At 37.7% G+C, this 13,547-nt stretch overlaps 1 protein-coding gene across 9 annotated transcripts in view; it reads left to right on the top strand.

Annotated features, from left to right (window-relative positions):
- CPLANE1 (ciliogenesis and planar polarity effector complex subunit 1) overlaps positions 1 to 13,547 on the top strand; it is a 141,283-nt gene that overhangs the window by 27,202 nt on the left and 100,534 nt on the right. For all 9 annotated transcript variants that reach the window (XR_008664356.1, XM_055324960.1, XM_055324967.1 and 6 more), the window contains 4 exons: positions 2,271 to 2,435; positions 6,124 to 6,297; positions 10,724 to 10,952; positions 12,280 to 12,419. Coding sequence is in view for 8 of the 9 variants with exons in the window: in XM_055324960.1 (XP_055180935.1) it covers positions 2,271 to 2,435; positions 6,124 to 6,297; positions 10,724 to 10,952; positions 12,280 to 12,419 (708 nt within the window). In the remaining variant the exon portion in view is untranslated. The remainder of the gene's footprint in view (positions 1 to 2,270; positions 2,436 to 6,123; positions 6,298 to 10,723; positions 10,953 to 12,279; positions 12,420 to 13,547) is intronic.

Raw genomic sequence — 13,547 nt, 5'->3', positions numbered from 1 at the left:
TTTAAAATTGAATATAAATTAGCCAGTTAAAATAGAAGTAATGATTTAACAAAGAAGATGGCATTATAAAAGCAAAAAGATGTGAGAAACCATGACAATTTGGTAAATTGCAAGTTGTTTAATAGGACTAAATTATATATGTATGCAATATTGGGGGTAGGGTGGTGAGAGCTAAGGTGAGAGATATATAGAGAATAGATGATAAGGAACATACTGTACGTATTGTCAAGGGATTAAGATTTTATCCCAAAGAGATTGGGATCAGTTAGAAACTTTATGTAGGAAAGAGAACTTTTTTTTAAAAAAAATTTTTATTTATTTATGATAGTCACACACAGAGAGAGAGAGAGAGAGAGGCAGAGAAGCAGGCTCCATGCACCGGGAGCCGGACGTGGGATTCGATCCGGGTCTCCAGGATCGCGCCCTGGGCTAAAGTCAGGCGCTAAACCGCTGCGCTACCCAGGGATCCCAGGAAAGAGAACTTTTTAAATGAATATAGGCCATTTGGAAAATTTCCTTTGGTGCAATGTAGAGGGTCATTTGTAGAAATGTGGTGTAGATATGTAAGTCTCACATGGAAGCAGGAAAATTAGTCTGTTGAGGAGGTCCTGAATCAAAGCAATGTCAAGAGTACTGGAGAGCAGAGGTTACACTTGACAGACAATAGGTTTGATCAGTTGGACTTGGTGACTGAGTAGATTGGAGAAAGAAGTCTAATGGCATTCTCAGTAGGGGATTGTCCAACTGGATGAAGAGGTGTGACATTCAAGAAGATGAGAAGTTCTGATGGAGAAATTAATTCCATTCTGGACCTTTACATTTAATTTCTTTCTAACTGTATCCACTAAAAATGGCTTCTAATAATAGAGACTGAAAGTAATAACTTCTTTTAATAAGAAAATTTATTTCTCTGTCTTAGAAAAGGAGACCAGAAATTCACACTCTGGGGCTGATTTGGTGTTCCTATGGTCTAGTTAAAGACCCGTGCTCCTTTAGTTTTTCTACTCAGTCACCTTAGTGCATTGCTTCCGATCTTAAGGCCATTACATGAGCTAAAATGAGTACTCGGACTTCATCCATCACATCCATATTCTTGACAGCAGAAAGGAAGAAAGCAGGGGGATCCCTGGGTGGCGCAGCAGTTTGGCGCTGCCTTTGGCCCAGGGCGCGATCCTGGAGACCAGGGATCGAATCCCACGTCGGGTTTCCGGTGCATGGAGCCTGCTTCTCCCTCTGCCTGTGTCTCTGCCTCTCTCTCTCTCTCTCTCTCTCTCTGTGACTATCATAAATAAATAAAAAAAAATTAAAAAAAAAAAAAAAGGAAGAAGGCAGGAAGGACAAGAAAGGGTGCACCTCCTAGATGAGTTACCTCCCTCCAAGCAGCTTTTCTGGAAGTTCTGTCCAGTGTTTTCTTTTGGTTTATAATTCAGTCATTTTTTTACATGGCCACATCTAAGTGAGAAATTGTGATCCAGGTGCATTATTTATTTTTTTAAAGATTTTTTTTAAAAAAATTTTTAAGTTATCTCTGTCCCCAACATGGAGTTTGAGCCTACAACTCCGAGATCAGGAGTCTCATGCTCCACTGACTGAACCAGCTGGGCACCCCTGGGTGCATTGTTAGCCCCCCAAAATTGGAATTCTTTTACTCAGGAGGAATGGATAAGGTGTCAGTTCTAAACACCCTTCAGATATTTGGACACAGTGGTCAGGGGCTCCTATCTCTTTGGATAGTGCTTCTTTGGGAAGTCTCTTTGACTGATTGATATATGTATGGTGTCTTGGCGTTTTCTTTTTTAGTGTGTTTCCTTTTGTTTTATGCCATGTGTACTTGAGATAAATGTTGTTAATGGACCTCAGTGCTGAGTTGATGAGGATTTGCAGCTCTCTTGGGATAACATCTTAGTCATCCTAGGGCCTGATGAAAGATAATAAAATCGTTCAGAACTTAAAATGAAAAAGAACAAAGTATTGACCTGTTTTAAGAAAAAAAAAAACTTTTATTGAAGTGTAAAATACAGAAAAATCCACATAACCTGAGTGTACAGCTCTCATAAACTGAGAACATTCCTGTCTATCTTGCACCCAGATCAAGAACATTACCTTGCTGGCTGCCTGGTTGGCTTATTTGGAAGAGTGTGTGACTCTTGATTTTGGAGTTGTGAATTTGACCTTCATGTTCAGTGTAGAGATTACTTAAATAAATAAACTTTAGAAAAAAAAAGTTGCTAACTTGTTCTTAATGTAAGTTTAATTCTTTCTTGTTTAAGGAGGAAGAAGAACATGTTTTCTTCAGATGCGCTATTATCTTTCTCTTTTATACTGTTACCTTTATAGCTATAATTTAAATGATGCTCAAGGATTATGTGATCAACTAGTAAGAGAAATATTGAGGGGGTCCCACCTACCTGTAAAAGAAAATGAGGATTGTTCAGGTATGTATTTCAACAACCAGTATGTGTAATTTCATTCTTTTTATTCGTAGGTTTAGATATGAAATTGCTTATGCATAAAAGTTAGTTGCTCTGACTAAATTATGTTATGGTGAATTTTGACCTGTCAACTTCTCAATAACGGTTATCATGGTTTTTTTTGTTTTTGTTTTTGTTTTTTAAATTTTTGCATCCAGACAGCCCAGGTGGCTCAGCGGTTTAGCGCTGCCTTCAGCCCAGGTTGTGATCCTGGAGACCCGGGATCGAGTCCCATGTTGGGCTCCCTGCATGGAGCCTGCTTCTCCCTCTGCCTGTGTCTCTGCCTCTCTCTCCCTCTCTCTCTGTCTCGCTCTGTGTCTCTCATGAATAAATAAATAAAATCTTAAAAAAAAAACTTTGCATCCTCAGGCCTTAGCAATAATTGCCTGCTGAACTGATAGAATTGTTTTCTCACAGCCATATTTGTTAGAAATAATATCAGGTATCCAATTATTTTTCCTAAACATACTCATATTTTCTTTAACTGTTGCTTAAAGTGATTTAGTAAAGTGATGAACATCACTTTCTGAGGTATTCCAAGTCTCTTTTTTTAATTTGTTTCAGAGGCTTCAGTGTATCTGCATTGCCCTTTCCAAAGAGATATATTTAAATTAAGCAATATCCAGAGTGGAAGATATATATAAACATATGTTATGCCAACTTAGGTTTTTATTATTTTAGCCACTGTTAATGGATTTCTTACTTTTTGTGATTTTTATCTCTTAAAATCTTTGTGTTCATTATGGAAGTAATATGTGTTCATTTTAGATAATCTTGAAAATATGGAAAAGTATAAAGAAGAGTAAGTCACTTATAATTTGACCACTTTCTATGTTTATATTATATATGTATATTAGAGCTGTGTATTATTCTGTTTTTATAATCTTTTAGAATTTAATATCTTGATTAATATTTTCCAATGTAAATAAGTCTTTTTTGAAAACCTATTAAACCTTTCCCCCATTATTGCATGTTTTAGTTGCTGCCACCTGTTTACTGTTTTAAGTAGTGCTGCAGTGTACATAAATTTTTGTGGGCATTACTAATAATTTCAAGTTTCTAAGACTACTTTCCTAGTGGAGTTCCACAGGACACATTTGATTCCTTTAGCAACAGGTTGTGTCAACACGTGTGAATATGGTTTACCAAGGAAGCTCATTTAGAGATTCAGTGCCCAGGCTTTTTTTATTTTTTATTTTTATTTATTTATTTTTTAGTGCCCAGGCTTTTTAATTAGAGGCTGGCGAGTCATGTAGACCCTTCTGTTTAGCCTGTCCCAAAATTCTACACTCTCAGAAGAACCACAGCTGTTTAACATAAACCACATTATTTGTACAAACAGGTCCAGGGAGTCATTCTCATCAGTTAAGATGGTGGGAATCTTCCCCAAATCTACGTTCTCAGATGCCATCCAAGGGCCAACATTATAAGCAAGCCTGTTCTTTTAACTCTTTCCTGCACACTTACCTTATTAAATCATTGTATAAAGTCATAATTTAATTTTTACTGGCTAAGGTTGTCATTATTAACATCATCACTGTGCCACATACAGAATTACCATTTCAATTTTTTTTTTACCTCTGAGTTGATACAGTTTTACTCTGTGACCATCTTTTAGAATTAAGTTGCTTCACATTTAAGGAGCTTATTTTTGAGGTTCCAATAATGATTTTTGTATGATTAAGATTACTGGAAATCTTGCCTTGGTATAATCCTACAGTAAGTTTAATGCTGGAGAAAATAATTTGTTCTCATATATTTTTAAGCTTAATGTGAAGTAGTAGTATGCTTTTTCCAAACTTTTAGTGACCAAATGAAGAGTACTGCTTGAAGGCTAAAAAGATTTTTTCAAGATTCTTTTTATTAAAAAAAGCTTATTAACAATAATCCTGAGTGCCTACTATGTGAGAGGAGTGGTGTTAGGTGCTGAGGTATATAGTGACAAGATACAAGTGGTTCACATGCACATAGAACTTAATATTGTGAATATGTATCAAGTGACTTCTGGGAAAGAAAAACATTTTGCTATTTTTGGAGCCATACATTTTATCTTATTTTAAAATTTATTTTAATTAATTTTTTTTTAAAAAATTTCTTTATTAATTCGTGACAGACACACACAGAGAGAGGCAGAGACACAGGCAGAGGGAGAAGCAGGCTCCATGCAGGGAGCCCGATGCAGACCCCATCCTGGGGACTCCAGGATCACGCCCTGGGCCAAAGGCAGATGCGCAACTGCTGAGCCACCCAGGTGTCCTAATTAATTAGTGTGTGTGTGTGTGTGTGTGTGTGTGTGTGTGTGTGAGAGAGAGAGAGAGAGAGAGAGAGAGAGAGGGAGAGAAACAGAGGAGGAGAGGGAGAGGGAGAGAATCCCAAGCAGACTCCACACCAAGCACAAGCCTGACTCAGGGCTTGATCTCACAATCCTGACATCATCTGACCTAAGCTGAAATCAAGAGTTGGATGCTTAACCAACTGAGCCACTCAGGTGTCCTGCCATAAATTTCATAAAAATTAATGTTAACTTAGTATTTATATTTAGTAGCTTACCTATTTTCAAATTTCTGAATGCCAGTTTATATTACTGAGCTTTGATTCTCAAATGGAGGTGACACATTTGCTCCTGCTAGTTTATATATCAATCACTGCAGAAATCCTGATGTAACTCCTATCCCCCCCCCACTTTCTCTGCCCCACATTTTCCTTTTGTCCCTCCCTACCACCAAAGAATCTTATAAAAGTGAACCACTCTTACTAAGGGGAGTGTATCCTAATCCCCAGATCTAATGGTACAGAAAACAGCATTAAAAATCACTGTTCTAGGGGCTCCTGGGTTGTTAAGTCGGTTAAGCATCTGCCTGTGGCTCAGGTCATGATCTCAGGGTCCTGGGATTGAGCCCCATGTCGGGCTCCCTGCTCATGGGGAGTCTGCTTCTGCCTCTGCCTCTGCCCCTATCCCTGCTTGTGCTCTTTTTCTTACTCTCTCTCAAATAAATAAAACCTTAAAAAAAAAATCACCGTTCTAGTGCCTTTCAGATTATTTTTGTAGTAAGCTCTGCCTCCTTTTATCGAAGAAAAAAAATTGGAAAGGGAAGGCAGAAGGGAAAATAATGAAATCTAAGCTTACAAGTGCATCATGGCTGGATTGTTTTCTATTTATCCCTCCATGTTTTAAAATAAAACTGGCAACTTGAAGTCCTCAGTAGTTCCTAAGTGTATATGCTCATAATTACGGGCTAATTATTTTTGTTCAGTTGTCCTCAGGAAGCACAGATACCTATTATAAATTAGCTTATATAGGTCATTGTCTCAGAAAAAAATTTTAGTTACAATTTTCTTCTTGTATAATATTGGGAACTTACCACATTTATTTATTTATTTATTTATTTATTTATTTATTTATTTATTTATTTATTTATTTATTTATGATAGTCACAGAGAGAGAGAGAGAGAGAGAGGCAGAGACACAGGCAGAGGGAGAAGCAGGCTCCATGCACCGGGAGCCCGACATGGGATTCGATCCCGGGTCTCCAGGATCGCGCCCTGGGCCAAAGGCAGACGCCAAACCACTGCGCCACCCAGGGGTCCCAGGAACTTACCACTTTTGATAGTTTGATCAGAATCTCCTTTGGTCGTTTGCTGTATTCCTTAGTTCCTGAGAAGCCTCCCTGTGAGTTTGGAATGACTAGAAGGGTTCGTCCTGAGGCGGCAGTGAGGGTTATCCAGTCCATGGCCCGGTTCATGGCCGCCTATTTCACCAACCAGCCACTTTGCATTTTGCCACCTCACAATGTGAACGTTCTTCCTCCCCTTCATGTTGAAACAGGTTAGTAAGCAAATAATTTTCTTACTTTGTTTTTTCACATAGTATTTAAAATCAACTTAGACAGTGATCGTTATTCTATGGAAATACTGTTCTAACTTAGTGTGTGACTCATAGATTCCCAGTGACTGTAAATGAATAAATTCTGAAATAAGTAATTGCTTGGGTTTGTTTTTATTGAGTATGGATTCTTAATTACAAATTTTAGACAAAATGGTATTTTTTATAAAGTTTCCATTTTTAAAGTAAAAGGACTGTCACCTTCATTTATATAAAAATGTGGAAATTTAATAAATTTCGAGCATGCTAATTTATAATTTTATTTGGACGATTTGCTTTTATAATTCTCTTTGGATCATTTACTTTGCTCTATTTAATCATCTTATCAATGTCAAAATTTACCATAGATTAGCGCATAGAGAATTGCCCTGCCCTTATGGAGAGAAACATGTACACAGATGTCTATGATGTTCATTTTATTCCACTAATTTTATTAAGTGTCTGCTGTGTGCCAAGCAGCATTGTAGGCGCTAGAAATATATTAGCTTGCACCATATGAGATTAATAATATGAAGATATTTGTAGTTTTTTTGATGTATGAAATAAACTTATTCTGATTGCTATGAACAAAACAGATAAAATACCTGTTATTTTATGGAGTTTACATCTAATAGCTTGAAACAGAAAATTAAATAAGTGAATACATAAACAAAATATATCAAATGGTAATAGTTGATATGCAGAGGACTGAAATAGAGCAATACATTGTGATTGGGTGACTGTTGGAGATGGCGAATTGAGGGAAGTGCTCTCTGAGTTGGGACGTGTAAGATGAACTCTTAATGACAAGAAAGAGCCACCATGGACATATCAGGACTTAAACAGCATTCTAACCTGAGCTTGTGCAAAAGCCTCAGAACAAGAACAAACCTGATGGCATTTGAGAAACTGAAATGCAAATGTGGCTGGAGCATAGAAGATGATGTGAGATGAAGTCAGGGATAGAGGCCAGATGTTGTAAGCCAGGGGAAGGAATCTGCACTTTAAGTACAAGGGGCTTTCGCCGGAAGCAACATGAACTGGTAAATATGTACACATACGTTAGAATTATACAAGATGTAAGGTGATTAGCAGTTTCATAGAGGCAGCAACAAGTGTCCCTGCTTCCCTGGGAAGAAGAGTTGGTCGTGACCTGATTATGGTTTCTTTTAGGGAGCTGGTCTGAACAAAAACAGCTTATTCCAGGCTCTGCCTGCTGTGCTGGCCTGTCCACCATGTCCTTGCCTACCATGTCTTAACTCAGATTCAGCTGGTGTTTCTGCCTTTTCACCCTACCAGCCTGTGCTTTCATTCTTACGCTTTCCTCTAAGGCTCTCACATAAATATTACTTATTTCCATGTACATTTGATACTACATTTGACCCATGAATGACACAGGTTAGGCATGCCGACCCCCAGCACAGTCAAAAATTCACATAAAATTTTTGACTCCCCAAAACTGAACTGTCCTGTCAATAACCTACTCTTGACCAGATGCCTTACCTGTTAGAGAAACAGCTAATATGCATTGTATATGTATTATATACTGTATTCTTAGAATAAAGTAAGCTAGAAAAAGAAAATATTAAGAAAATCAGAGGAGAAAATAAATTTATATTGTTGTACTGTGTTTATCAAAAGAAATCTGTGTATAAGGAGACCTGCCCAGTTCAAACCCATGTTCAAGGGTCAGCTGTATTCATTATCATTACAATGGTTTTATATTTAAGCTCTCTTTTTTGTTACAGCCCTAGGTATTTATCACTTGTGTTTTCTATTTTTGGTAGTGAAGTTTCTGACAATAAATCGTATCTTTAATCCACATTATTTTACTGAAGAGGAGAGGTGGTACTCCATGTGGTTTTTAGAAAAACCTGAAAAAACAAAGGTCAAATCCTGACTTCAAAAATTTGTCTCAGTTTCTTGCCTTTTCTATCCTACGTTGTTTATAGGACTTGAGCTGTTTGCCATGATCTTTATCTTTTCAGATCACTTCATATACCTAGGGAAGATTGATCTTTATCACACGGAAGGAAGAAAGGTGATAGAATTATGGAGTTGTTTTTGGACATATTCATAAACATACATAAAATAAAAGCTCAAATACGTGCCTTTTTAATCCTGTGTAAATCTTCTCAACGAGAGGAGAGGCTAGGAAAGAAAGTTTTGTGATTTCTTTCTAAGCCTAAGACTCTGATTATTGAAAATTTAAATACCTGAAACTTGGTATATATCCTTCGGTTTCTTTAATTTCCTAATATCTTGAAAAAGGATATCCACAGGTCTGACTTAATATAGATTTCATGTTAATGTTTTAGATCAGAACTAATGGCAGAATGTATTGAGAATTGAGTTACTTATTTGGTGTGATGTTTGCTGTATAAAAGCAATAAAATGTTCGGAAGATCAAATCATTCAAGTTCTTGTAATAGTATGATAACTTGCTCATAGGAAATAAAAAAGTAGCAAAAATTTAGTCAATCTCTGGTCTCTGCCTCTGCAGAATCAAGCATTCGTGTGAATGACAATTTTTTTGTTTGTTTCTATCCAGATGTTTGTCAGAAAGCTAAAGTGTGTTTGGTGTGGGCAGACTGTTGGTCACATGAGAAACTAATCGTTTCAAGGAATAGAAACCCATGTATCCCATTTGCCAGTTTTATTTTAAGGATGCTAGTGGGAATGTTAGCAATATGTATTTTTTGAAAAAAACTAGCAATTCTGTCATTGTATTTCCAAGTTTCTTATTCCATTATTTTAATTAGAGAAAGATCTAGAAGGTTAAGGAGGATGGGACCCTTTGTATATATAATCCAAGGCTGAAATCTTGTCCACTTAGAGTTATTGAAAATTACTCTTTTCTACTTTCTTATAAACATTAATACATTGAATACCTAAAGGCTTGAGTTTTACCTCAAATTAGTTTTTTATTCCATGACACTTTGAGGACTACAAAGTCGTATAAATGCATCTCTCCTCACCAAATTTCTAGTAGGAGAAATAGAGATTTATTTCAGAATAGCACACAGAAATAAATGGTACAGTGTGCCCCGGTATATTTAAGTGTATATATATGTGTTTACACTATCTGACATAAAGTTTTCATTAAACTGTGTTTATATTTGTTTTATGTAATGTACTCAATGCTTCTCTTTCTGTATCCACCTGTTCTGTTTCATTTTTTTTTTAAGATTTATTTATTAATGAGAAACACACAGAGAGAGAGAGAGAGAGAGAGAGAGAGAGAGGCAGAGACACAGGCAGAGAGAGAAGCAGGCTCCATGCAGGGAGCCTGACGTGAGACTCGATCCTGGGTCTCCAGGATCAGGCCCTGGGCCGAAGGCGGTGCTAAACTGCTGAGCCATCTGGGCTGCCCTCTGTTTCATTTTTTAAGAATGCTGGCATTTACTTCATGACCCCCTAATGAGGCATATTCTTCTTCAGTGTTTAAAAAAAACTAGGGCGATCCCTCGATGGCTCAGCGGTTTAGCACCTGCCTTCGGCCCGGGGCGTGATCCTGGAGTCCCAGGATCGAGTCCACATCGGGCTCCCTGTATGGAGCCTGCTTCTCCCTCTGCCTGTGTCTCTGCCTCTATTTCTCTGTCTCTCATGAATAAATAAACTAAAATCTTAAAAAAACAAAAAAACCCCTATGTTAAGTATTTTTTTAAACCATTTTTTTTAAAAAAAGATTTTATTTGCCCCTCCCTAAACCATTTTTAAAAAAGATTTTATTTGGGGCACTTGGATGACTCAGTGGTTTGAGCATCTGCCTTTGGCTCAGGTTGTGATCCTGGGGAACTGGGATCAAGTCCCATATCAGGCTCCCTGCAGGGAGACTGCTTCTCCCTCTGCCTGTGTGTCTGCCTCTTTCTCTGTGTTTCTCATGAATAAATAAATAAAATCTTTTTTTTTTTAAAGATTTCATTTATTTATTTGGGAGAGAGAGAGGAAGAGAGCATGAGTAAGGGGAGGGGGCAGAGGGAAAGGGAGAAAGAGAGGATAGGGGAGAAACAGACTCCCTGCTGAGGGTAGAGCCCGCCGCGGGGCTCGATCCCAGGCCCCTAGATCATGACCTGAGCTGAAGTCAGATGTTTAACCAGTTGAGCCACCCAGGCACCCATATTTTAAACCATTTTGTGTGTATCTTCCTTGTTATTTTGTGTAGAAATACCCAAAATACTAGTTAAAGAGGTTGGAGCACCTGGCTGGCACAGTCAGTGGAGCATGTGACTCTTAATCTCGAGGTTATAAATTTTAGCCCCACATTTGGCGTAAAGATTACTTAAAAATAAAATCTTAAAAAAAAAAGAGAGAGACAGAGATGTGACTGTGTAAAGAGGTGTGAGTTCTGATAAATATAATTATACTCTCCATTTTGTTTTATGCATAGAACAGTCCCTTCGACTCATTCCTCTGCAGCACTCTATGGTGGCCAGTGTCATAAGAGATCAGAATCTTTCTGATATGTGGACAGTTGAATATGCCTTTGAACTATTACTTATTGGTGGCCTCGTTCCAGAGGCCGTGTGGTTGGCACACAAACTTGGAGACTGGAAGACATCTGTTTCCATCGGTGTGGCCTTCCAACTATTCTGCAAACATCATAGCCATTTCATAAGGTATGTATTTTGAGACAAACTTAGGTTAAGAAATAGCAACATAGGGATCCCTGGGTGGCGCAGCGGTTTGGCGCCTGCCTTTGGCCCAGGCGCGATCCTGGAGACCCGGGATCGAATCCCACGTCGGGCTCCCGGTGCATGGAGCCTGCTTCTCCCTCTGCCTGTGTCTCTGCCTCTCTCTCTCTCTCTCTGACTGTCATAAATAATAAAAAATTTAAAAAAAAAAAAAAAAGAGCAACATAGTGTCATCTATTTTTTCTTTCTCTCATTGCTGGCATTTTCACATTTTGTGGAATCCTTGTTCCAGCATTGTCCAATAACACTGTTTTCAGTGTTGAAAATGTTCTGTTTATATATGCTGTCAATATGATAGCTAGTAGTCACCTGTAGCTATTGAGCACTTGAAATGTGCCTAGTAAGACCGAGGAACTGAATTTTCAATCTAATTTAAATTTAAATAGCTAAATGCAGTTAGTGGCTACTGTCTTGGACAGCTCAGCAACTTTCCTGTGTTAAAAATTTTATTTAAAAGAAAAGTTTTGTATTTAGCACATTTGTTACTAATGGCCTCAAAGGGCTTTTAGTCAGTGGGAGAGTTTGTGTTAAGTAGGTTTTGGATTTCATGCTAATCAAGCTAGTTATCTGTATTTTACCTCTTTTGAATATTATGGTATTGCTGTATCTTTGATATTTTTCAGTTCAAATTCAACATATATTTATTTATTAAGTAACCTCTGTACTAAGCTCTATGCCAGGTATCTTTGTGGATATAAACTTAAATGACACATAGTCTCCATGTTTAAGATTTTATAATTTAATAGAGAAATTAGGACAAAACATTATCACAATTTAGGTAGTATGGCAAGAAAAGTACTGGTTCTCCAGTGGAGAGAGCAATAGTATGAAGCAGGCATAGGACAGGAAACACTTTATGTGGGAGATATCATTTGAGATGGGCATTGGAGAGAAGACAGGATCTCTACAAATGGAGTAGCTATAGTGAGAGAACATTCCAAACATGAGCAAAGGTTATGGCAAAAGATAAGACTGGTTCAGTTTGGATAGAGTAGACTGTAGGGTAGTAATGGGAAATAATGATGGGAAGATATATTAGTATCATAATTGTGGAGAGCCTTAAAAATCTCCCTAATGCAATGCTTCTTCAGTTATTTCTTTTTTTCTCTCCAGTTATTTCTTTTTAAAACAGAGGATAAATAAAAAGTGAATTTCACTGTTTCTTAAAATTTCATGTTTAATTCTTAGTGTATTAATATTTCATTTTTTTTCAAAATTTGGAATCATTTCACTTAACTTGATGTGATTTCAGGACCAAGAAAATGAGTCTGAATTTACCAATAAATATGACTCCAGCACAGATTTTCCAGGAAAAGCTGCAGTGTTTTTTAGGTCGGGCAGCCTCATTGGAAGCAAAAAATGAAATGGGCTCAAAATACAAACAATTTACAGGTATGTTACCCACATATAGTCTGACAATGTAACAGCTTAATTATATAGACTTTATGATATTATAAAAAACTTGTTAATACCCACAGTTATATTAAACTTTGAAGTAAGCTTATCAAAGATTAAAGTTTGCTATTTATTCTTAATCACGGGAGCATCCAAAACTTATTCCAGCTTAAAAAATTACAGTAACTGGGCAGCCCCGGTGGCGCAGCGGTTTAGCACCGCCTGCAGCCCAGGGCGTGATCCTGGAGACCCTGGATCGAGTCCAGCGTTGGGCTCTCTGCATGGGGCCTGCTTCTCTCTCTGCCTGTGTTTCTGCCTCTCTCTCTCTGTGTCTCTATGAATAAATAAATAAAAATCTTTAAAAAAAATTACAGTAACTGAATAATACTCTGATTTTCTGTACATATCTTTTTACTAGTTGTATTTTGCTACATTTGGATTATTTTCTTTTGTAGTCATAGTCATAGAATCTCGTACACAGGAGGGTACTTAAAAGTATTTAGTTCTCTTGCCAGGTACATAAATTACAGAGTCAGTTTTGTTTTTAGTTTGAAAAGTTCAGAGTGGGGCAGCCTGGGTGGCTCGGCGGTTTAGCGCCGCTTTCAGTCCAGGGCATAATCGGATCAAGTCCCATGTCAGGCTCCCTCCATGGAGCCTGCTTCTCCTTCTGCCTGTGTCTCTGCCTCTCTCTCTGTCTCTGTCGCTGTCTCTATGAATAAATAAATAAAATCTTAAAAAAAAAAGTTCAGAGTGGTGTTACAAAATTAAAAATAATGTAATATCACATATATTACATAGATTTACCCAGGAGCCCTTAAAATTTGTCTGTGATATAGATGGAGAAATTTAGATGAAGAGTAATGAAGTCAGGTATTTAAAGTTGTATTTTTTTTTTTTTAATTATTCATTCATGAGAGAGACAGAGAGAGAGGCAGAGACACAGGCAGAAGGAGAAGCAGGCTCCATGCAGGGAGCCCGATGTGGGACTCGATCCTGGGTCTACAGGATCATGCCCTGGGCCAAAGGCAGATGCTCAACTGCTGAGCCACCCGGGCGCCCTAAAGTTGTATGTTTAATGACCCCTGTGGGACCCTGTGGTTTTATTAGTGCATGCCTCCATTAAGC

Source organism: Nyctereutes procyonoides, unplaced genomic scaffold (genome assembly GCF_905146905.1).
Source record: "Nyctereutes procyonoides isolate TBG_1078 unplaced genomic scaffold, NYPRO_anot_genome, whole genome shotgun sequence".
Lineage (NCBI taxonomy): Eukaryota > Metazoa > Chordata > Mammalia > Carnivora > Canidae > Nyctereutes > Nyctereutes procyonoides.
This window is presented reverse-complemented; position numbering and strand designations above follow the sequence as displayed.